The sequence below is a fragment of the Strigops habroptila genome, chromosome 6, assembly GCF_004027225.2.
Source record: "Strigops habroptila isolate Jane chromosome 6, bStrHab1.2.pri, whole genome shotgun sequence".
In the NCBI taxonomy this organism is placed as follows: domain Eukaryota; kingdom Metazoa; phylum Chordata; class Aves; order Psittaciformes; family Psittacidae; genus Strigops; species Strigops habroptila.
The window spans coordinates 37806706-37832644 of record NC_044282.2 but is presented as its reverse complement, the minus strand read 5'-3'; the positions used below and the strand labels follow the sequence as shown (position 1 = coordinate 37832644).

General features: G+C 36.6%; 1 protein-coding gene across 1 annotated transcript in view; it reads left to right on the top strand.

Annotated features, from left to right (window-relative positions):
- Positions 1–25091, top strand: part of HCRTR2 (hypocretin receptor 2) — a 35693-nt gene extending 10602 nt beyond the window's left edge. Inside the window, exons 2-8 of the mRNA XM_030490669.1 lie at positions 4406–4584; positions 6111–6354; positions 13540–13655; positions 18788–19008; positions 20372–20493; positions 21606–21806; positions 23415–25091. Coding sequence (XP_030346529.1) covers positions 4406–4584; positions 6111–6354; positions 13540–13655; positions 18788–19008; positions 20372–20493; positions 21606–21806; positions 23415–23608 — 1277 coding nt within the window. The 3' untranslated portion in view covers positions 23609–25091. The remainder of the gene's footprint in view (positions 1–4405; positions 4585–6110; positions 6355–13539; positions 13656–18787; positions 19009–20371; positions 20494–21605; positions 21807–23414) is intronic.
- Positions 25092–25939: the final 848 nt, after the last annotated feature.

Genomic DNA, 25939 nt, shown 5'->3' with positions numbered 1-25939 from the left:
ACATCAAAGGTTGCATTAAAGATTTGCATATAATGTTCAATCGAGATTTTATTCAGCGATATTTTTACTATTTTATAGATTTTCAATCAGAGGTCTGAAGAACTTGGTTTGGGCCTCTACATTGTGCTGTAACTAAGCAGGCATCTTGTTAGCTTTTTGGTGTCTCCCAAGTATTTTAGGAAGGCTGGTGCTGGCCTCATCTCCTATTTTATGATTTTGGAGTACTTTTTGGTAAAGTACACTCTGAGTTGAGAACCTTTACTACCTTTCCCATTCTTGCTTCTCTTCTCCAAGCTGAGTGGAAAGCCACAGCTCTGCTATTTCACTCCAGGTAGGCAGATGGCATTTCCCATTCCAAGGAGTTTTCTTTCTGTAGCACGTTTCTTTAGGGTTTATACGGGAGCTGAGTGTCTCTACTTCTCTATAAAACTACCTGAGATGAAAGTGCATATTTAAAGGACTGAGAGTGGACAGTATAAAAAATTCTTTTGTTCTGATACTTAACTAGTTATAATATATTCAGTGGCATAGTCAAATTATTTTGCACGTCTATAAAATAAAAGGTTTTAAACACAGGCTAGAACATCTTTCTCAATGATCTGCTAAACCACTCATATATCACTGAAGCTATTGTCCAAAACTTTTGAATAACCTTGTACTGTAATAGACTCCAAAGGACATCGAGTCTGGAAGGAATATAGTGAACTGACTTTCTGTCATTTATATCTTTCTGTCCTATTCAAATAATTTATAGCAAATCCTCAGAGCTCAATGTAGCCTTGCACTGGAAAAACATTACCAATGTTTGTGCAGATTGAAAACAATAACTGCAACCAGCAGAGGGCAACGAGGAGTGGAAAAACTGACTTGTTTTTAAAATACTTTGTCTCAGAGGCTTTTTTACACAAACTCATTTTTTGTATACATTCACAGAATAAATTCCTGGAATACTTACTTATTATGGTAGTATGTAAACATGCTAATTAAGATGCTCTTGTGCCATGTGCCTTACAAAGAATGGAAAATGGTCTATGCTGCAAACAACAGATGAGGTCAAAAGGGGAAACACACAAGCATGAACAGAGAAATCTGAAGTAACAAACTATCCTGCATTTCTATGCTTGTAAAATATTATTTTTTCCAGCTTTTAGGTGCCTCTTGTCCTAATAGATTAGAATTCAGGACTACTTTCTGTACATTGGCTTTCCTGCGCACTTCTACTCCCTAAGTAGCAAGGGGCATAGTCTTTTTTATTTCTCTGAAGAGTGGCAGGTACTAGAGTTCATCCAAATTCCATCCATGTTAAGCCAGTGTGACCTTGGTACAGAGCAGGGAATTAGGAGTCCAAGTTTCTTATTCTGGGTCTGATTTACTGTATGGCCTCTAGCAACTTCTGCTCTGCATTTCACTTTCCTTGCATCAGAGATGAGAATGATGATATTTTTTTATCTCTCTGGGTTATCAGGAGGTTCATTTGCTCATACTGATAGAAAGCTTTGAACATAACATGCAAAATGCTATGAACTGATTTCAGATGCAGTTTGCTGATGATGAGATTGACCTCACATATGTTAACTTAATGGATTTGTTTTACCAGAAATAATGTTTATGTTCAGGTGCTTTCCCCAAACAGGTCAGCACAGGAATAAGAATAAGCCTTGTCAAAGAGCATGTATTCCCACTTACACCTTGCACCTTTAGGGACTCACATCCTTGGCTGAAAACAATGCCTGAATTGTTTCAATCAATCAGGTAGAATGCAGGACTGTTGAAACCACAGCATGAGAACAAAGTAGTCAAACTCTAAACTTTTGAAATAACATTTTATTTAACTTTTACCTATTGATAAAAGAAATAAAAAGTGCAGGAAAACATTGCCACTTAATACCAACTTTTGCCTGAGTACAAGACAGGACCATAATGTCCACTCAACATAATGAACAAGCCATGAGTAAAAGTCTAAATCTTTACACTTTTAGTGTAAAGTGCTAATATTATCAAAAATGAAATGGTGTTTGCAATTTTTTTTCCCTCAGCATTGCATTTCCAACTGTGAACAACATTCCAGAGGGGCAGCAATGAGCAATGTACTATTTTATCTCTTAGGTGCTGCCTCTGCATTATCAGTCTGCAAGTTTTAACTATAGTAATCCCATGCACCAAGTGACAGTGATAAAGCTCTGGATAGTTATGTTGCAATTACAATGCAAAGCTATAGAAATAATTACTTTAGTAGGTAACTTAAATCACTCAAATAGGAAGAAAATAAAATTAATATGTATGTTTCCTTTAAGCTTTTGTTTTACAAGCCTTACCTTTCAGATATCTAAGGCCACAGCTAACAGAACACGAAATTCTGCGTTCAGGAAAAAAACAATGGAAGAAATGGATAACCTGGGAGATTTTCTCCAAAAGCACTACAAGAAGAGTGAAGAGCTTTGCAGAGGGATTTTCACTTGCATTTACAAGAGCATGATAGATATATAGCAAAGATTAAATTTAAGCAAGCTATAGAATCTGGAACCATGTCTGCAATGTTAAAAGATAAGGAAGAACATCTGTGGTGCCACAACAGGAGTTTTAGATGAAACTTGGAAACCTATATCCTAAAAATGTAGTTGATAAAATCACCTTCTCTTACAGAAACTGAAGGCTGCCTAACCTTTTCCTCTCTCTTGGCCCTAAATAATCCCTAGATATGTAAACATAGCCTCTCATCTGTAAGTAAAAGATAGAGTCCTGAAGTTACACAGTCTGAAAAGAAAACTGAGGAAAGATTAACAACAATCTTTACATATATGAAACACTGCTGCAGGGAAAAACTCTTTATCATTCCTGCCTGTGTGCAGGGAAATAAGATGATATGAAATAGTAGCAATGAAAACTAGATTAGACATTAGAAGATTGGTTGGTTGGTTTGGTTTTTTTTTAATAGGAAAGATAGTTAAACACTGCAACACATTTTAGAAAGGCATAGTATCTTCAAATGTAACAGATTTTAAAATATAAACTTGACAACAGCGGCTTAGTGGTAGTCTTGCTGTATGGTCTAAAGACTTAAACAAGACAAGGCTTGTGGAATGAAATAATATATTTTATTAGATCAACTCATGCAGCTGGAAGATAGACACAAGCACACCATCCTTTTAAGGATCTAAAGAAGTGTCTGATCTCAAGAGCTTATATGCCTTAAAGTCTGTGTATTTTCTTCCAGCTATTTTAGCTAGTTTAATAAGAAAATGGCTTAACTCTAGCTGATTCCGTTTTAGATTTGGACAACCTCTTCAGGACCCTTCTAACTCTATTCTTTAGCATTCTGTGATCTGTTTAATATATCTAAATTAAGCATAGTGCTGTATCCTAGCAGATTAAGGAGACTTTGAATCTTCATCCAGATTTGCATGATGGATGAATTATTGTTTACAGGAGAAGAACCTTTGATGTACAGTAAGTTGTACTGTTTGCTTGCAAGAATTATTGTGGTGTTTCTGGAAAATTTTCTGCATCAGTTTTTAAAGAGCTTTTGGTGACTGAATCTAAAACATTCAAAAGCCATTGATTTCTACAGTCTCTCAGAGTTTTACTTCCAAAGTTAATAAAAACCTTATTTTTAGGCTAGTTTCTCAGACTCAATTTTGGCATTTTAAATGTATTAGCTTATGAATTTAATGCAAGCATGTTAAAGGACTGATTTGCCTCATTTCTGAAAGCCTTTCAAACTGAAAAAGATGGAAAAGATATAAAACAAGCTTTAAAGGCACGTCTGGTAAAGTGTCTGCTACATGCTGCTTTTGATCATAGCAATCATCATCAAATATACACCACACTTAAAATGGGTAGTGCTTAATTCTTCAAAAATTACCTATATTTACTTATCTTAAATCACAGATACCCAGACAACTGTTACAGATCTCTGCAGATGCAATAGATAGATTATGGTCAGCAAAATATATTATAAAGTTATTGTTGTCGTGGTACAGTTTACAGGATTCCGTGTGACGGCAATTCGAATTAAGTATCACACTGTCATAAGAATAAGATAAACTTTTACAAATGTAGATGTATATTACCATAGACTAGAGCCAATGGATTAACATGGCCATAAAGTTGTGCAAGTAGTTTGTGAAGATAAACTAGCAGGAAAATAAGCTGCTTTATAGATCAGATTTTTTCCCATGCTGTGGTCTGTGGAAAATTATTCATTGCGTACTGAAATTCTCTCTACATGTACCTTCTTATTTCCACTCTAAAAGAAAACACATGGTTCTTACACTGAACTACGTATTAAAATATTCTGTGTTAAAAAAAGAACACAAGCATTTCCTTAATTCTGCAAAGCCAGGCGTTCTCTCGTTGAAGTAATCCCTAAGTCATTTCCACCTCACTAACTTGTTTCCAAATTCAGTTTGCATTGCAGTGTGGAAGAATCATCACATGCGGACAGTTACCAACTATTTCATAGTGAACCTGTCTCTGGCTGACATTCTGGTCACAATTACTTGTCTTCCAGCAACTTTAGTAGTGGACATCACAGAAACATGGTTCTTTGGGCAGCCCCTCTGCAAAGTGATTCCCTATTTACAGGTATTATTTTACTGTGTTTGTGTACACATTACCCATTTTACAAGGAAGATAAAGAACAATAGCATCTTCCTAATAGTGATAATCTGATGGAAGTCTATGCCTGCTACTGAAGGAGATATCTCAGGGTACATGCTGAGGATTAAAAGATTCTTCCACTTGTGAATATGTTTATGCTTACAAAATATTTTTCTGTATTTTTCATCTGATTGTTAGACTTGGGCAATACTCATTCTGAAACAATTGTCTGATGCTCTTTTTTTTTTTTTTTTTTTTTTTTGGGGTGTGTGTGTGTATGATCTTTTTTAAGAATTCAGAAGGGATGTATACCAATAAAAATGTCTGTAAATAGAATTACAGTGGTTTTTACTCTATGTGTGTGGACTTCAAGAGCTACACAAGTGTCTAGGACAGAGAATCTGAACTTCTGAAGGGATTCTGGGCTTTCATATGTGTTTTGAGACTTACTTTGCATTCTTTAGAAATAGTCCAAATATTCATGTTCACTGACAGCTGATCAGATTGTCTGCCTTAAGCAGTAATTGCCACCACTTGTTTACCAGTGGACTTGATTAGTTGTCAGATCATTTGCATCAAAATGATTGACAAATACATTTTCCAAGAATAGCTGGTTAGATGAACTGACTGGGCATACTAGAATGACAAGTGCTTGGCCTTTCGGTCATTATAAAATCAGAAGAATTAAGCAGAACTTTGAATGTATGCAGGTGATCTGCTCTGTGCCTCCAGCACAATTTATATTTTCAGCAGACACCTGTAGGCTGAAGAGCCACATTGTCAAGGGCAATAGTTCTCCAGCAGGTATGTCCTCTGCTCAATACAATCAAAATAACAGAAATTTTTTTAAAGCCTCCGTGGAGGAAAATCTTCCTCCTCTAGTGGAAGAAAATCTAAAGAGTAAGTGAAATGATCACCTAGTGTACAAAGCGAAAGAGTAAAACCAAAGTGATAGGTTATTTCCTATACTGAATTGAAGGTAAAATGATTTAGCCTGTGTTAAGCTGATTGTTCATGAGACTCTGAGTTTCCATTGTTCCTGTGAAAACTGATAAGACAAAATGGTGGTACTGGTTTCCAAATATAACATAGAAAACATACAAACAAAATTGTGCTACAAAGAAAAAAAAAGATCTAATTGGTTGTCTAATGTTTTAAAAGTAGTTTTTCAGAAAAAGTTTGCAAATTCTAATTTGCATAAATTTGCTCTATCAGAATCTGACCCTGCTACACCTACTCAGTTTGGGTAGCACCCTAATCTGTGAATTGTCCTGTTGATTCTAGTGGGATTCTAGCAGATGACATTATCATCTATTGTAATTCTGTAAGAAGTGATTTTAAAAGGTATCTTTTTCTGGGGATAATTTCTATTTAATAATTGCAGATAAAGAGCTAACTATGGTGAAAATACAAATAATTTTTAAAACTCTGGGAAAAAAATTACAGTAAATATTTTTCAAAGCTCTGAAAATAATTACGTTCACATATACATAATATTTCCTTTTCTTTAGACAGTTTCAGTCTCTGTGTCTGTACTAACACTCAGCTGCATTGCTTTGGATCGATGGTATGCAATTTGTCACCCTTTGATGTTTAAAAGCACAGCCAAGCGAGCAAGGAACAGCATTATAATTATCTGGATTGTGTCCTGCATCATAATGATTCCCCAGGCTATTGTTATGGAGTGCAGCAGTGTGTTCCCCGGATTAGCCAATAAAACCACCTTGTTCACAGTGTGTGATGAGCACTGGGGAGGTGAGTGTGTCATTGACCATAAAGACTGAATCTGTACTGCTAAGTAATAGAAGTATCAGGACATACTAATATGCAGTCAAGTTGTATAAATATATCACAAAATGTTCTTAATTATATAAGCTTTCCTAGAACTACAATTTTTCAAATACCGTGAAATCCTGTTTTCTTTTGTATTGCTAAGACTTCAAGTACATTTGAAACCAAGTTTAAATGAATGAGGCTGGCTTGTGTCTTGACTGTGTTAATGTTTCCCAGAGGCTTATATAATTCTGTGATCGATGGACATTGCAGGTTTACAAAGACTTCAGTATTTAGCCTTAAGAAATAGCTACATGAGAACAGAAATTTCTGTTTACCTGGTACATTGCATTTGCTAATTGCTGGTATTTGACTTGTCTTTATAGATGTCTCCTGGGACCTCAATGCAAATTTCATGTCATTACAAAATTTACAGATATGTCATCAATTTGGGGTAGTGAGTTAGCCTACAATTTGAAATTTGCCATAGACAAGATAATTTAAATAACTTTGTAAATGTAATCAGTTACAAATTATTCTAACCAAGTAGTATAATTCTGCCTTTCCAAATTAAGTTTTAATCTAACTTGTCCTGTATTTGAATTAATCTGTAAGAAGCCTTAAGGGTTGCCAGGGAATAACTACTTCTATTTTGTCTCCGTACACAGTAAGCGGTGTTAGCCACCAACCCAAATGGTCAAGACTCAACTCTGGTGGGCCCTGGCATAACTCCAATGCTAATAGAGCATATGACTTACATGCTGTGACTCTGACACTGGATATAATGACCATCAGTAATACCATTATTCACACACAGGAAAATAAACCAAGTTTGCCAAAATATGTAACTAAAAAGAGCCTGTTTAATAGCTTCAAGTCAGACTAAAAACAATCAGATTCTCTCCAAGAGATGTCTCTGTAGAAGAAGATTCCAATCATGTGAAAAATTAAGATAAAATGCAACTGAATCACCTGTATTTAATTATCATGATAAATTAGCTTAAGCAGCTTGAACTGTTGAGGGCTCTTCCATGTGCTGTTTTGGAAGTTTCTCACCTGGTAACGGCTTCTGCAGGCTCACCAGGGGATTCATAAGAAGACATTGGCTATCACATTCCCTGTTCTTTATCTCCTTCACCCCAGTTAGTCCTCTGGGACAAAGCAAAGGGGCAGAGATGGCCATTAGCTAGCTGGCATTCATTGCAGACAAAGATGTGCAGATGTGCTGCAAGTCTGTAGGCTAGTGCAAGCTTCTGTTGTGCTTATGAGTATTGTATTTGCTGTTTCATTGGAGAGGACACATCTGCTCTTTACTTCTAGTGTTCTTTCTTCATCTGTGAACAATTTTGTATCCCTGTCTGCTGCTGGATGCTGCAGTATTTATGTGACTATTTTCTTTCCCAGCGTTCACTCCAAGTACAATTTGTGTCCACTCATTTTGACTGCAGAACTAATTATCCATGCCTTCATCTTCAAGGCTAGATCTGCAACAAAGACTCTTTTAATCAACCTAGGAAAGGAAAATTATGTAGTTAATTGATTAGGGAGTTAGAAGAGCATTTCATCAGGGAATGCAATCAAAAAATTTCCAGATCCACATTGGCCACTTTCTGATTCCCAACAGGAAAATGTTGCTTTGGAACTACAGACTCCATGGTAGCCTTGGAACTATTTAAAAGAATCCCTCTCATTCAGTGCTGTGCTGAAGTAGTTGCAGCCACATATATGCCTGAGCTGAAGCACCCATTATACAAAAGAAAAAAACCTCTCGCATATTTGCAAGACTCTACTCCTGTGAAGTGTATTTGTCCAGTGAAATCTATTGATCTTCAGGTTATACTGTGAGCCTTCACTTGGGTGTTTGGAGAGGTAGAAAGGAGTATAACAAAGGCAAGTACTTGTTCATAGAATTAAGTTCTTTTTGTGTGTGTCTTCAGAAATGAATTGCAAACACTCCAAACTGATTTTGTTGGTTTTCTTTTTAATTTATAGTAAGCATGAACTGAAAATAATTTTATATTAAAAATACGTTAAAGTTTTCTGAAATGGGGAGGTTTTCATTCCATTTAAAGATAAGAATCTTATTTTTATCCTGCTTCCTTTTTGATGAATTATTCTTCTAATGATAATGCACCATCATTGCTAGTTATTCTGCTGGTGCATTTCAGCTGTCAGTGAAAAATAATCCTCTCCACTTTCTAATAATAGATTCTCACAGTAACTTGAGAGAAGAACCTTTTTATGCATTAAGTTACAAGTAGGTTGCTCAAATCATGGAATTAACTAGTAAATGTATAGTCAACAATATAGTATCATTAGCTACAAAAGATTTCCATTCAATTGAAAATATGTAATGACACTGAGTTGGGCCAAAGCATAGAAGATGCAATTTTTCTGCTGAAAACCACAGTTTGAAATCACAAAGGCCCCAAAAAGAAGAACAAATGAACATGGATAACAGGGCAGCTGGTGAGCCTTGAGGCCAGAAGAAGGAATAAAAAGCCAATATTTTCAAAGAAAATAGTTGCATTTGTTGTTGGATTTTATTTTGCCTTTTTTGACTATGGGAATATCGAGCATCAAATAAAGATAACTAGAAGGAGGTTGCAGGAGAAACATATTGATATTCCTATCAATAAGCTATATTTGCAAAGAGAAAGTGGAGATGTAGATACTGCTCACACTCGAGAGACCCTGCACAGATCCCATAGAAAAGCCAGTTTAGAGGAAAGGGATTATATTTGAGTGTTCACTGCTTTGTTTAGAACTGCACATAATTTATGCTGTCTAAAATTAGAGTACATCTGATGAAATTTTGAGGAGTATCATTTGCACTGTATGTCCCAATGATGTTAAACTGTGAATTGTCAAGGTTGAGACTGCAAAAAAAGGAGAGCTTAATGACACTTTCCAAAGTGTTTTGGACATCTATTCTAATTCTGGGAATGCAGGATCACTGAAACATGAGGTGCTGTGGAGGACTAACAGGAAGTTATGTCCAGAGATGCCAAAGCAGGAGACTGTACGTTACCCAGACTTAGATCCAGCTGCTGAAATCCATACAAGTCTGATGAGGGTCTGGAAGAAGGTCTGATCAGCACTGTGACACTTGGGGTCCTTAACAGTGAACAAATAGTGGCCACCCTGACTAAGATTTCAAGCATGCTGTTGGAGAGCTGCCAGTGACTGCAAGTGGAGCAATAGTTCAACCTAAAACAGAGCTCAATTTCTTTTTAATTGCTTCTGGCATTCCTGAATATAAAATTCATTGCCAATTTTAGGCTGAGGGGTTTTCATTTTGAGTACTGTCTAATAACAATATTTTATTTGGGAATGCAGAAGGGTCCAACATGTGACCTATGCAGGCTCACTTAAGGGGCCAGTGTTGGCCACAGTTCTATAGTAGTCTGTAGTTGCTATGTGCTGAATTTGATGATAAAGTGCCAAAATAAAAGAAACATATATTAAAATGAGTTCTCCATGTGTCCAAGTCAGCTAAATACATTCTTTTAGAGCTGTTTGCAAAACGAATGTTAGCCAAAGTGCATTAGCCAACCCCTTTGCAAATGATAGAATATGGAGATAATCCTTTCCCAAAACGACATGGTTGAATGGAAACAAAGGGAAGACTTTGTGTTCCATTTCCTCTTAGACTGGTCATAAAATAGTACAAAAACCATATTGTCTTAATTCTGGAAAACGAATAGCTGGAAATTGTATTATTACATGAAGTTTTATACATCCTGTTTATTAAAGTGTTCAGAATTTAAGGAAAAACTTGTGGGACATTTTAATCCAGAAAGAAGTCATAATATTGCTAATACTAAAATTATGCTTGGTGCTGTCACTAATTGATAGCTCAAGGATAATGATACAGGTTTGAAAATGTAATTTTAGTATTAGCTAACTGTAAGTCCTCTGATAGAGGAACATAGTTTGGAAAAGGCTGTGTCATGTGGTCAAATTTTCTGTACTATGGGTATCCACTTCTTAACATCCGTATTTATTAAGCTTTATTCTAAAAGTATACCCTTTCAGCTGCATTGCGTCTTCATATTGGAAACTCCAAAACATTGTAGGTATCTTCCTAAGACTGGGGAACCTGGGAACTCTTTACTGATGCTCAACAAACTTGACAGTCTTGTTGTTTTTCCCTGTTCTTAGGGAAGATGTCAAGAGTACCAATTTCATTATGCACCTATGGTTTAAGGGAATATTTAATTTGCTAGACAAATCAAAACCTTTTAAGCTGGAATGTTTTCAGTTTGTATACATATGTATATGTATACACATGTATATATGTATTTACACAAATATAGTAAAATTCTGGCAAAAATCCAGAAACTTCTACCTCCTTGCTTCATTGAACAGCAGTCTGGAACTGGAACACAGTGCCAAGAAGGAAACTTCAGAAAAGTTTAAAAGTTGGTTAATAATCCCCACAGCAGACAGAAGAAGGCTTGGTTTAGCATCCTTCATCAAGTGGAGTGATCATACTGTACGACTGGTGCTGAGTGGAAATGATGATCTCACCCCAATCCAGTCCCTGGGACCATCTGTTTGCTTTTTGTCCCCTTTTTTCAGTAAAATATCATCCAGTGCTGTGAGAATCATTAATTTCTTCTTAACGAGATGGTTACTCCAGCTAAGTACAATCTCTCCCTGTCCTGAAGCCCATTAAGTGACCATGGAAGGCAAAGACACTTTCCTCCTCTTCTCCTTGGCAGTAAGAGGCTCAGCAGTCCGTCAGGCAGCTGATATATCACTAGGACCATAGACTGATTGATGTTCTCATTCAAGGAGCCTGGAACTCACTCACTTGATAAATGAATGGTATCCCAAACCAGCCCTTCCTCCTTCTCGCTGCTGTGATTGTCAAACAGCTTTAAAGCTTTTCTTTGGCTTGAGAAGCTAAACAGAGTCATGCTTCTTAGGGAAAGGTTTTACAAAAGGCTTTGCCCTGGGTGGAAGAGGGATAGGTTTCCTTTGATGTTTAGCAGCTGGCACTTTCCAGGTGGCTAAACTTCAAAGGCAAGTGTTAGGATCTTCCTCCAACCTGGTTCATCAGTTCTTTGTAGATAGCAAGGCTCATTTAATGTTTCACTTTACTTGGAATGCTAAATTGGAAGCCATAAACTCCAGATGGCCTTTTAAATATGTGCCGTCCTTCTACCTGAAAGGGGCCTGGCTGCCTGCAGAGCATTGATGAGGCAGGTGGCACCCCCTTCTGAGTAGAAAGAATGTACTTTCAGCTCTGACCTCCTGTGATCCCAGTAAGTCACATTACTCCAGTTTCTCCTTAATCTCTCCACCTGTGAAGCGTGCATGTTGGTATTTCCCTGTCTGACAGGACTGCTGTGAGGCTGCATTTTCTGGAATGCGAAACCAAGTTTGACACATAGCCAGGTTATCACTTAGTATCAAAAAGCTGCCGCAAATGGTCTGCCTCCCCCAGGGACAGTGACAAGAGGTAGTAGCTGCAGCTGCTAGTTAAGACTTGGTAAACTGGTTTGCTACAGCATCTTAGAGCAAGTAAGAAGCCACATGCTGCGCATCTGAATTTTTTGAACCCTGGTCCAACAAAGTTGTCAAATGATAATTGCAATGTCTCTATTACTTTTGCTAACAAAGAATACAGGCTGGATTTTGCTATAGCAAGTAATAGCAAGTTTCTATTTCCCTGATACTGTAGTTTTTCTGACTGCTGAACCAGCTGGCACTTTCGGGCCCAGCACTGAAAGTGATGTTAGTCGAGTCTGGGTTTGAGGGTGAGCCTCGGGTTAACATGGTGTTAACAGGAGGGTGTTAACAGGGATTTTAGCAGGGAGGTGTACTTCTCCCTTCTATGAGAGTTATGGGCCAAGTCTTTGTATGTCCTTGTATGTATAACAAAACTCTCAGGGATTCTCCTGACTTTTGAAAGGACCTCTTGTTTGATAAGGTCCACAATCACAGTCACCTTAGCAGGCAGAAAACCAGTTTGACTTATCAACATTTTGAGTTCATGCAACTCTCCAACTCTCTTTTTCTTCCTTTTTTTACTTTTTTAATCAAACCTATGTAAGATATAGAGTTGCAATTGCAGATCTTCCTGAAGCATTCAGAAATTTTAGAAATTAACATAAACATTCCTTCTTTAGCCAAAATGCAAGGCTTAGGTTTTTTATGCAGTCTAACTGCTCATGAAGAGCAGTTTGTCTTCTGCTGTGTATTGTCACTCTCCATAATGTTCGTTCCTTTTCTAAGGAACAGAAATGTTAAGTTATAATTAATATCAACATTTTATGATACCAAATTACATTTGATGTTACGAAAGTGAAAGCAAGTTTTCCAGACACCCACTTCACATTCTGCTATAATCTAATGATGAAGCTCATGATGTGACATTCTTGAAACCCAATACACTCACAACACTTGTAAGATGTTTGTCTCTAAGCAAATAACATTCATAACTTGTCTTTTCAAAAGAGGTACGCAGGAAACTAGAACACAATGGTAGCAAACTCATTACTGTTACAACTGAGTCAAAAATAATCCTAGAAATTTCCTCAGTTTACAGCACTTGACCGAATTAATTCTATTTTTTCTTAAATGTAGTCTTAGTAATAAATCACTGAGTCTTAAACATGTTTATTCTGCCACAGAAAAGTGATTTCAGAAATGTTTGTTCTCTCCTCCCATTAGCATCCTGTGTGTGTAGTCTATGTTCTCTGTTTATAGATGAGAGACTGTGCAATTTACTCAGGGATATGTTATAGCCTTTGCAAAATTAAAACTAAAGAGTTACACAACCTGTTAAATATGTCAAAGATGAGACAGGTTGGATAATTAGTTAGCTATTGTTAGATAGTGAAATGTTCTGTCTTTCAAAGATTTAATAAAAAACAAAACTTCTGAAGACTTAATACCCAAAGGAATAATGTGATATGAAAGAAATAACGTGATGTAAGAGATGCTTGAGATAAAAGCATGTTTATAAAGGAAAGAGAATGTATATAGAAGTGATTAAAAAATCAATCCTACCCATACTATTATTGGATACATCTTCCATTATAACCTATTATGTTTGAAAAACTCGTGCATATCTGTATGAATAACTTGGCTTAGAGTGATTTTGAAATGTGTGTATATTTAAATGCAGTTTTCCTATTTGAATTCTCTTTCCAGCTGAAGTTTACCCCAAAATGTATCACACGTGCTTTTTTCTGGTGACATACATGGCACCACTGTGTCTTATGGTGTTGGCCTATTTGCAAATATTTCGAAAGCTGTGGTGTCGCCAGGTAAGTCACTTAACACTAGCTCTATTTGTTTGCTGCTGTGACTATACCCAGATTCCTATGTACAACCTTCTTGTCTATATGCTCTATGTTGTCACTCAGGACTTGGATTTTCACAGCACTGAGACCAGGTTCAGCTTATAGCCACCTTGGATAGGCACTGAGATGCATTAAAAAATTAAGGCAATGAGGCTGAATGTAGACTCCTTCTTGCTCATATCTAGGAAGGGCTTAGAGGGAGAGAAAGAGAGAAAAAGGCAACAGAAAGATTTATTATAGGAAGAAGAAAGATCTCTCCCATTGTATCTGAAATGCTTACCAAAATACCTTAGGTGACCTTATTTATACCACTAAGGTCTCCTGTAGCTGTCAAAACTTAGGTTTGACCTTCTCATTTTCTTAGTAGTCTGTACAATTTTTTAGTCTTATTTTTCATTCTACAAAATCTCAGGTTCAAACAGGTCCAACTTGAACAAATGTTAGACTAGAAAGTCCAACTATCAGAATAAATATGAGACTGGAATTGCCTGATATGAAGCTGGATGATATCAGTAACATTTGATGTGAATTACTGACAAATAATTGGCATGATTTCTAATGTGAACATCTGTTTACAAGCTTCAAATTAAAAATTCAGGAAAGAAAATGGAAATACTAAACAAAAATGCCAAGCAAGCAAACACACAAAGAACATTTGAACTGAAGTGGCAAAAGTGATGTGAATGTTTTCAGAAAGGTTTTTTCCCCTCCAGCAATTTGAAGTGCTGCGTGCTTGAGAATATTTTTTTGGGTGTGAATTAGGAAGAAGTTTTTCAATGTGAAGGTGGCGAGGCACCGGAACAGGTTGCCCAGTGAAGTTGTGGATGCCCAGTCCCTGGCAGTGTTCAAGGCCACGTTGGATGGGGCTTTGAGCAACCTGGTCTAGTGGGAGGTGTCCTTGCCCAGGGCAAGGGGATTGGAACTGGACGATCTTTAAGGTCCCTTCCAACCCAAACCATTCTATGATTCTGTGTTTCTTCACCAGAAGAAAGGCTTTGCTCAGTCTGAAAATTAAATTCAGTCTAACGAGGTTCTAAGATGCTCTGCATTGCTAAGTAGTTATCTGTCCTGTTGCACCCAATTCTCCATATTCCTTCTTAACCTTCTCTTTTGTACTTTCTTTACAATCTACCTATTCTCCCAAACTGTCCATTAAATTAATGCAAAGCAATTGTAACCTGCACATTGTAACCTGCACATAGCTCGAAAATGCTGGTTCAGATTCATAGCAGAAGTTGAATGACTGGAAATCAACCTGTTTTGTTCGGTTGGTTCCCCCCCAAAATTGTATTAGTTGGCTTATTTTTCTTCACAGTATTTCTTGTCCCTATACATCTCACATGCTCACAAAGTTCGGATGATCCTTTTTTTTTTCCAGAAGCAAAAAGACAAATACTACTACAGACTTAGAGCTATCAATGTTAAAAAATTACAGATATCTCTTTTCCTAGCATAAATGATAGCACTATGTGTAAGAGGCTGCACTAAGTGAAATTAAGACCACTGCACATCTGTTATCAACTGTGACTTGTCTGCAGACAGGCATTTTCCTAAGTGCAACAGGTGTGCCATAATCAGTCATGTAGAGCAAATGAATGCAGTGCTCTAAATGTATTATTTGATAATAGTTCCAATTAAGAAATCATGCTGTTTTTCAGAACTTCAATTAAATATAGTAATCCTATTGCAAGGTACAATAAGCATCCCAGACATGTGATAGAAAAAACACAGCAAACAGTAGGTGCTTTCTATACCTTATACTTGTTCTAGAGGTTGTTTTTGAAAATGGAGTGTGTTGTGCATGCAAATTTTCACATAACTGTAGATAGATTTACAAGCTATCCTTACTGTACTTTGTGCAATAACGCTTGAAATTACTGATTGTGTCTTTCAAACAGACCTTTGCCTACAAGCTTTGCAATCTTTGAATTAATGATTCATCTTTGTGAAGACAAGACCATGCCACAAATACCAAGCATTCTGAGTAGTTTATTTTAATTATTAGCAAGGAAGTAGTGACCTAGCAGGCTATGGTCTCTTGTGGATTTTAAGGAGATTAAAAGTAACTTCTGAACAAATAAATAGAACTGAAAGGACTTATGATGAAAGTGTTGATACATAATTTCTATTATTGAGTTCCATACTGTTTGCTTCAATTTACCGGTGTCCAAAGGCATTGACACTACAGCCCATTCATATTAATAGCTAGGAACCCTACCTATTTTCATTTTGGCAGCTGAAGTAAACCCTTCCAATTGTTGCAAGTTATCACATTTGGAGAGATTTCCTCTGGTTATAAATCCCTTGATAAGAATTTGAGGGGATTGAGGAAAGGTGCATGAGAAAATAACTGCAACTTCTAGTACATGTTTGGACACAGCTGGTAGGCTTTTAGTGAATCATTGGAAATACACAAATTCTTCACAATTATCTCTATAACTGATTCATTACTGAAAAGCAAATATATGCATTATGCTGACGTGTGTATGCTTATACATACATAATGATAGAAATAGAACTATAGAATTATTCAGGTTGGAAAGACCCTTAAGATCATCAAGTCCAGCCGTTAACCTAGCACTGGCAAGCCCACCACTAAACCATGTCCCCAGGTACCATGTCTACATGTCTTTTAAATATCTCCAGGAAATGTGACTCAATCGCTTCTCTGGGCAGCCTCTTCCAATGCTTGACAACCCTTTCCATGAAGAAATTTTTTCATAATATCCAATCTAAACCTCCCCTGGTGCGACTTGAGGCCATTTCCTCTCATCCTATGTGTGTAATACATGTATGTGTGTTTACATAAATACATATTTGTAAATATTTCTGTATACATGCACACACACTTCTGAAGTGTTATGCTCCTTAGATGGTACTGGTTCAACTGTGCATCTGTAGATATATAGCACTTTTTATTCTTTTTACTGATAAAATTCTTGCTGTATTATTGCCTATTGGTGTTAGCAGTAACAAAGACCGCCCGTATGCCAGGGAAAGACTGAGGAAAACAGGGCTCTTAAGAAAGGCTCTCAATACAAATCTCTCAAGATTTAGAAATTTAATATAGAATACAGGAAGACCATACACTGTATACAGTCCTACCTTTCATCACCTCCTGCTCCTTTGAAGGTCCCTTTCAACCCAAACTATTCTATGGTTCTATGATTCTATGATTCTGATTCTATGATTCTATGATTAAAGACTACTTAAATATAAAAAAAGTCCCTTCCGTCTGCACACACAGGTACAAACCATGTACACAGTCATGCCTAACATTTCTGTAGAAATAGCCATTCACAATTTTGAGCCCAGATAATGTTTTTCTTCATTTAACTTGCACCTAGTTACCAGGAAAGCTGGTCAGTTATTTCTTCAAATAAATCTTTGGCATAACCAGGAGGGAGAGATTTGGCTGAATTTCTCTGCTTCTATCTCGAGTTCTTGCTACAATATGGTAACTCAGTATGACTGAAGGAAAAGCTTCTGCTTCAAAATTAGAAGAACAGAAAATCAAGTACCTCTGATAAGCCAAAATCAGAATCTTAAAGCATATTATCTCAGTAGTCCACGGTACAGACATATTGTGCTACTCCAGCCCACAGCTGATTAGGCTAACTCCCTTGCAATAAGACAAGCATGTCCAAGTATGAAACCGAGACTTCTGATTTCAGCTGAATGAGTGGGAACTTGCAGTAGAAGTAAGTGCAAGGGGTTTTTTTCGCTTTATGTCCGTAGACAGATTTTTAAAAAAAGCATGCTATAATATATCCCCTCTTCTGCTTCATTGATTTCCTGTTCGTTACAACACAACTTTGCCAAAACATTCTAATAGTTGTAAATCAGGTTTGACGGTGCACATAAACGCTAAGTCAAGGGCTTTTCCGTGCAAGGAAGCTATTAATAAAAAACAACAAGAAACCAACTCAAACAAGAAACAAACACCCCTCCTCCCCCCAAAAAAACCAACCAAAACCAAAACATAATAGGTATTCAGGAACAATTCTGAATCTTCATGCTTTTATTTTAGAACAAGTATTCCGTTTTTAGCTTTTTTTTGTTTTTCTGATATTCCATTTTTTTCCGGGTCAGTTTACGTGGATAAGCCCTGATTTTTAAAAGGTTGCAGTAGACAATTTTAATTTTGCAGATACTTTTAAACATGAATTATTTTACACTCATGAGACTAGTGGCCCCACAGTTAATTGAACTACACTTGAATAAAACTATGTTTCTACCTAAAAGGTTTTCACAATATGTAAATTTGAAAACATTATAAATGTCATTGTAATAGAGTTCTCTGAGAAAGTCCTTGCCATTTGTAGTCTTTCACATTTGGCTGCAGGCAGGAAACAATTTTGAAGAACTGAAACAAAGTTGCTTTATTTGGCTTGGCTTCTGTGAGGGCATAGAAAACAAAAAATCAGATTTTTATTTTTTTTAATAGGATGGTGCTACATCTACACATTGAAGGGTGTCTTTGGCTAACCTAATTCTTCCTTTGTCTTGGCACTCTTCCATGATTCCTCTGTATTCGTCACTGTATGTACATTCAGTTTTGAAGAGCTTTGCAGTGAGACCCATGCTTCAACTGTGATTTCTTTAGCTGCTTCATTGTCATCTAAATTGCATATTTGGAAGTTTTATGCCACTTAAGAGTATGTGGGCTTTAAATCCTTGTTTTGGACTCCTGAAAAGCTGTTTAGTATCTTAAATTAGCAGCATGTTAATGGGGTAAACTACTCTGCCATACAACAAAATATTTAATGTAGAACTTCACAGCAACATAATTGCAGCAATACAGCTGGTGTGATAATCTGAAAGGCACCGGCAAGGCGAGATGTTTGCAAATGCAAGTAAAGAAAATTTTGGTATCTATATGTTTGGTATTGCATATTTGGCTTAAACACAGATTTTTATGCAGTTCTTCAAGTGTGTCTGAAATTGGGCTGGTTTCTTGCAGCTAAATCAATTTAAGAAAAAAACCCTGCTTCTCCCTGCAAGCTTAAATTATATATGTCAACATGTCTATTTTTCTTGTTATAGCTACCCACAGCGCTACTTTTTCACATTGTCCCTTATTTTGTCTTTCTTAGATCCCAGGAACTTCTTCTGTTGTTCAGAAAAAATGGAAGTCTCTACAGTCCTCAGCACAGCCCCGAGGGCTGGGACAATCAACAAAGTCAAAGATTAGTGCTGTGGCAGCTGAAATAAAACAGATTCGTGCAAGAAGGAAAACAGCACGAATGCTAATGGTTGTCCTCCTGGTTTTTGCACTTTGCTATCTACCAATTAGCATCCTCAATGTCTTGAAAAGGTAAAGTTTATCCCAAAATGTAAACACTTGGTAGATCTTTCTGTCTAAAAACAACCCTCTGTTAAGAGATTCCTGTTATTCTGACAGATACTTGTAAAGGATAAACTGACTTATTTCATGATAAAGACATATGTTCGTGATAAGCATACAGTCGCAAGAAAAAAAGATATCTGACCTATCCGTAGTACTTTTCTTAACCCTTATTAGCAAGCTCTTCCTTATGAAAATTATCTAGCCTATCTCCTCATTAAAGCCTGTCATTTATGTGGGATTACAGCTTGTTTGCTGTAAATGCACCCATGGAAGTGCATTAAACTAAAGCAACAGCTGAAGGTTAGCAGGAGAGTGTAGCGTTGTGGTTTGCTCTGAGGACTGTGAAATGCTGGGTTCGAACACCCATCATGTACAATTTTGAGACCTTAGGCTAACTCTTCAGTTTGCCTGTTTCATTTTTTTACCCTTTTCTCTCCTGTTCATTTGAGACAAAATTGAATACACTCTTGGGTTTTGTGCGGCCCTGACAGGCCAAGGCTTTGTTATAGTTATATCTCATGAGCCCTCTGGAATACCAATAAATAAAGACATATAACAGAAGATTTGAATATCTTAAAAAATAACCAGGCTGTTATTGATGCTTGAGGAACATTTTAATTTTTAATTATAGTTTCAAGTTGGATATGAAGGCTTAAATACATCCCACTTAATTCTGGAGCTTCCTGAGTCATAATTTAGGTACTTTTGATTCTCAAGTCCCTTGGTATGCAATGTGGAGGAAAAAAGGTATTTCCAGAAGGCAGTTCAGGCCACCCGCAATCTGAACCATAGAGGAACTACAGGCTGCCTTGACTACAATAGAGGTGTAGGTCCATAGTTAGATTTTCACTTAAATGGGAAAAGTTAAGTGTAAGGAATCTAGGCAAAGCAGATTTCTGTGAACAGAAGCTGCTACTGTGGCCTCAGTTCGGGGGCCAGTCCAGTGCCGTTTGAATTCCAGAGCCCTTGTTTATTGGAGAGTGAGCCTAGAGCTGGGAACCTCAATGACATGAATAGGTCAAAAGCAACTTTCTCAATCTTTTCTTGACTTATCTGAAACCAGTTGACTTTGCTTACCCAGCAGAAAAGTCATGCATCTTCATCACTGCAAAGTAAAGTACGGATGGTTTCTGTTGTACTAAAGCACCAAGATAGGAGGCTGAGGGATGGGGAGAGGACTTTATTCTCTCAAGAAACGGCGCACTGTTGAGTCGGCTTTTCTGTGATACTGCAAACGAGTCATCGGAGATAAAATTAAGCTAGAACACGCCAAAATTTTATATGATTTCTAGTTTTGCCGTCTTTCAGGTTTGCTTTTCTTTTTCTGTAGGGTTTTGGGGATGTTTAATCATGCCGATGACAGAGAAACTGTATACGCCTGGTTCACGTTCTCACACTGGCTTGTGTATGCAAACAGTGCAGCAAATCCTATTATTTATAACTTCCTCAGTGGTAAGTTACAGTTACTTAGAATTCAAGTTTAATGTATAGTTTGAATGTAATGAGCCATAGCAAATAAGATTAATGACTGTGTAACATCAGCCCAGCTCCTCCGGTGGGAGCTAGATCCTCTACTTGGAACAAGTTTTCTAAAGTATCCCATTACCTTCAGGCTATCTAACTATAACTAAACTAAACTGTGCCAGGGTCTCAGTCCAAGTGCTTGAATTTGATTGTTCACGCCATTAATTTGGTAGAGAAGTCCCTGGCGTTACTTTGGTCTGAAACAATTATCATTCCCCTAAACACTCCCTGGATACTATCTGGGAGGTAGCACAGGCCAGGGACTGTCTCCAGTTGGCATTTTTTATGCAGGTATTGGGTTTTGGAGGCTGTGAGTCTTTAACAGTACCTGCATGACCAGATTGTGCCCACTAGGTTCAAGGCCAAAGAACTAGCTAAGGTGCTGTTTACTTATCAATATAGATTTGCCTGAGCTTGTATTTGTCTTACTTGGCTATGGACAACAGAATCAGAACTTAAACTGGTGTTATTACAGCTAAATAAAGGGAGGCAAAAGTCTATTGATGCTCACTATATATTTGCCCATATAGTTTTTTTGTGGTGTGTAGTGTGAGGATGATCTGAACGGTATACTCTGAGCCTCGAAAGTAGACTAATGGGCTGTTGAACACTTTGAATCTCCTCCTAAAATATATTCAAGATGAAATACAAATTAGCTATGCCCTGTCATTTTGCATGTCAGGTAATGATTCAGTCATTTAAGCCTATGATTGCTCAATTACCTGTTTTTCTTAGATATGTTATTAATCAACAGATTATCCATGACATGATTTCATAAATCATTCTAATTTGTCCATTCTGTCTAGCTAAGAATAATTTAGGCTTCATACCACATCTCATGTATCTTCTTACAAAAGTTATATGTTTTTTGTCTTTCTCCAAGATGATGAAATTGTGATTTCCTAGTTCTGCATTAGAAGAACATCTGGGTGTTTTGGGTTAATTTTGCTTTAGATAGCTGCTTTTTTCTAATCTATAAAGTTTGATAAAACACTCTTTATGGTACATTTTTTTTCATGAGTCTTTATTGTGGTTGACAGGGAAATTTAGAGAAGAATTTAAAGCAGCATTTTCCTGTTGCATCTTTGGCATTCGCAGTCACCATGATGAGCGACTCACCAGAGGTCATGCCAGCACAGAGAGTCGGAAATCCTTGACCACCCAGATCAGCAATTTTGATAACGTTTCAAAACTTTCAGAACACGTTGTATTGACCAGCATAAACTCACTTCCAGCAAATGGTACTGCACCTGTTACCTACTGGTAGTATATTTGCCCCTGTTTCTTTTGATGCCGTGGAAGTAAAATTTAATTGTGCAAACACCACTATTTGAATCAGAGCACAGTGCAACAAAAGGAGAGTGCTTACAACTAAGAGCTGACTGTAAGAAAAGTAACTTGCAAGAAATATTTTATCGAATATGCTACAACTTCAGTTATATATTGATGAAACAAAATTTCATCTCATTTATTTCAAAACTTGAGTTGCAATTGGAGAATGTGTAAGGTAATAATATTTTATATAAATATTTTCTTTGGATTCCTACTTCCTTTAGACTCCTAAGTAAGTAAGGAACAGGTACCTGAAAGTATGAAAATCTTTATCCCTGGAGTTGCAATGTGTTTAAATACAACTATATTCTACTCAGACATAATTCTCTGAAGTTGTGGTATATTTTATAACAAATACCTGAATGTCCTTGACTATTTCAAATGCTCTGCATACCATGCATTCTGGTGTGGGTTGAGCTAATTAAAGAAATTCACATTAATTTATTTTCTCACATTATCTATTCTTTTCTCTGTTTGGCGGGGGAGGGAGCTATTGTGTGCATTCAGGAACAGCTGGGGAGACACTCTTGATTTTTCTCCCATACGAGTTGATAAACAAATGAACACAGTCTGAAATGAAAGACAGAAATTGTTCAAGCTTTCCCAATTCTGAATAAACACTGAAATGATTGTGCAATTCCCTAGCTTTGTGAGTAGATGGAAAATTGCATATAATTTATTATTTGATATGTCTCATTATATTAGATGTTGTATCCCAGCAGAAATTTGCTAGGGACTGCAAGTACAGGATTCATCCTTCCTCTTCTAGGGTTGTGAATGTTTGTTGTCTAGGAGTTATCTCAGATACTATAGGCTAAGACTATATAAGCTATATATTGATAACAGAGAAAGCTCAGCTAACTTGCTCCTAAATGTATATCTAAAAATAATTAAACAAATTACCTCTGAAGCAGCCTGTTCTTTACACTTACTATAAAAGGAATGTTTGGGTTTCTCCCCTGAATTCAGCTTGCTCTTCTCCAGTAGTGTTGCCATTCCTATATGCATGGCACAGGTTACAGGCATGGAACCCAGATGATAGTGTGGCTGTAGATGATGTTTTACTCTATATCTAGTATTTCTCATCATTTTTTTCCCACTGCTTGTCGTGTGCTCATGATGGAGGGGTTGGACTAGGTGATCTTTAAAAGTCTCTTCCAACCCAAACTGTTCCTTGATTTTATGATTGATTTGTATACAGGAAGCTGTACTGCTCTCCTGGTCACAGTGGCATCTGGGTAAGGAACCACAGAGCAATTTACCAAATAATGCATATTAAATAAGTAGTAGAACACATTAAAAATTTTAAAAATTAGAAGATTAAGGTTTATACACCAGGAACCCTCTTAGACTTCGCTTAAAATTTGCAAGTGCAGTTTGGAACATTTTCTGGCAGATCATTTTGTTAATCAATCATCACCTGCATAGTAGTCAGAGAGTGGCAATCACAGGATAAGCCAGTCAGCTACCTGATACAAACAGGAAAATCATGTTAAAATCTCTGTTTTTTCTTACAGGTATCCCAGCTACACTCAGCCCAATGAAATCAGTGGAACTGCAGCTCCACATACCAGGGATGAACATGACTTCAAATTTAAATGAAGCTGTGAGGGTTTCTGCTGAAGACACTGGCAACACAGAGAATAAGGAGTGGGACAAATTTGTCCCTAGCATAACTAAACTTACCTCGATGGAGTTACAGCAAGGATGACTTTGGCTCAACAAACATAAGACCACCAGAGAACGGCACATGCTTTTAGCTGTGTTACAGACTACTACTGGACAAGGATTCCTTCAAAACAACTGCCTCTCCTGTTTCTTCTCAGTCTTACAGAAACCTGCTTACCTCAGTATGAGCTGAAGAACATGTCTTTACAAGTCTTTTTAGAGATTGGATTGTATCATACTTTGTAAATACTGTAGATATTTATTTTTATATATTTTAGATGCTGTGGAATGTTCTAAAATGTATTCTATAAAGAACTCTAAATATTTGAAAGAAGTCTCAAACATTTATTTATATCCTGTTTCTATAAATGAGTGACTTATTTACAAAGAATGCTTATTTACACACTAGTGATGTTCTGGAATTATTTTGCACTTCTTTTTCTGCTAATTCACTTGTAAATTCTGCACTCATTATGGAAGTTTCACTTCAGATTGATATGGGGAGATTGCACGTTACTCTTTCTAAACACAGACATGCTTCAAAGACATGAATTCAAAGTGCTGCAGGTCACAAATATTTTCATAAGATTACACTAAACAGCCACTATTTTTTTTCTTCAGACTTGAGTGCCTAAAAAGTAATTACTTAAACAAAACTTGTGTGATGCTCAAAGGTGCTATAAGCTCAAAATTCCTACTCAGGCCAATAGGAATAACAAGTGTCAGCACCCCTGAAAGACAGGACATTTTAACATTGGTAGCTCATTTTAGTCCATAATGTCTGCAAGTGTTGCTCCAGAGATGTCTGAGGATCTTTAAAATATAAAACACTGGCTATCTTGCTTGATTTCATGATTTGTCTCTCAGCTGCCATTTAAAACTAATGATAGAAACAGTGAACAGATTTATATGCTTAGAAAATGTTGACTTTTCAAAGATTAAAATAAAATGTTTGTCTCTGGGAATTATAGAGGTGATATCTTGTTGGACCAGTAGATCGAGTACTCACCCATTTTCTGTTTGTGGAATAAGCTCCATGACCTGGGGCTTCCTACCATGTGTTGCAATTTTGCTTCTTAAAGAATGAAGATGGTGCATCACTAGAGACTTAGTCTACTAGGAGAACATGGCTTATTGGTTAGAAAGAGGCTAATGTGTAAAAACCTGAGCTACAATCTCCTTGTGGCACTATTCTTGCATTTCAGTTCCGATTTTTCAAAAGAAAGGTTGAGCTTGGAGGGAGGACTTGTTTTTAAGTAAAAAACGTTTTATTTAGAAAGAAAACAGTCTCACATTCAAATGTTCCTGAAAAGCCAGTTATTCATAGAAAAGGTGTTATTTGATTAACTTATGTAAATATTTTTTCTAGGTTTTTCTTTGACTTAATGTCATGTGATGTACTGTCTATCATGACAGCTAGTTTTATGAAGTGCTTAATCACTTTATGCTTTAGCCTTCCCAAACAGCTGTTTTACTGGACATTGTTGCAATTACCCCTAGTTTACACCAGTGTAAAGTGAGAGAAAAAAAAAAAATCCATTCATTTGTATATTAAAGTTTTCTATTACAAGAGAAAAAGGAGAATATTCTTTCTGTTAAAAAGGATAAAGAGAAATACCTAAATGGAAAGAATGTTTAAACAACAAATAAAATCATAGGAATTCCTATATTCCTATGTGTAATCTTTATTTTTTACTATAGCTATTATGCCATTATTTCAAGGAATTATTTTCCTATGCCTCTTCTAAGAAAAGAAAATAATTGTGGAAAATACAGCAGGACTTGATTTCATAGTGATTGCAATTCCTTTACCATTAGAAGCCTATTTTCGCTTTTCAGCCACAGAAAATGTAGTATTCTTAAACTGTGTGAAATGAGGTATAATTTTTCTATATAATTTGAAATGGTTGGACAAACAGCTGCTGAATTAAAACATTATGGAAATGGGAGAGTGGAATTCTAAGTCTTATATTTTTTCTTCTTATATAAGTAAGTAAAAAGTCAAAAAGTTAATCTAGCTGCAAAATAACTACCAGTAATTATTCAACTGTGCCACAAAATGTTGCCTCAACCCATTGCTGAAAAATGTCAATTATGTCAAAATTTTGCAAACCTATATTTTCATTTCAGAAAATGTATTTTTAGCTTTTCCTTGAAAAGAGAGCAACATTGTGGAAAGCAAATGGTTAGATAAGAAACTTCTGCCAGTATAGAAGGGGAGTATGCATACTTTTCAAACATAAAATGTCACAGGTGACTGTGGAAAACCAGCAAAATTCAGCCTTGTCAGACGTATTGCCAGATCCCTGTGAGATGAATGAGGAGGGGAGGGTACAGTACTTTTTAACTTGGGCCAGCTAACAAAGAACTAAAA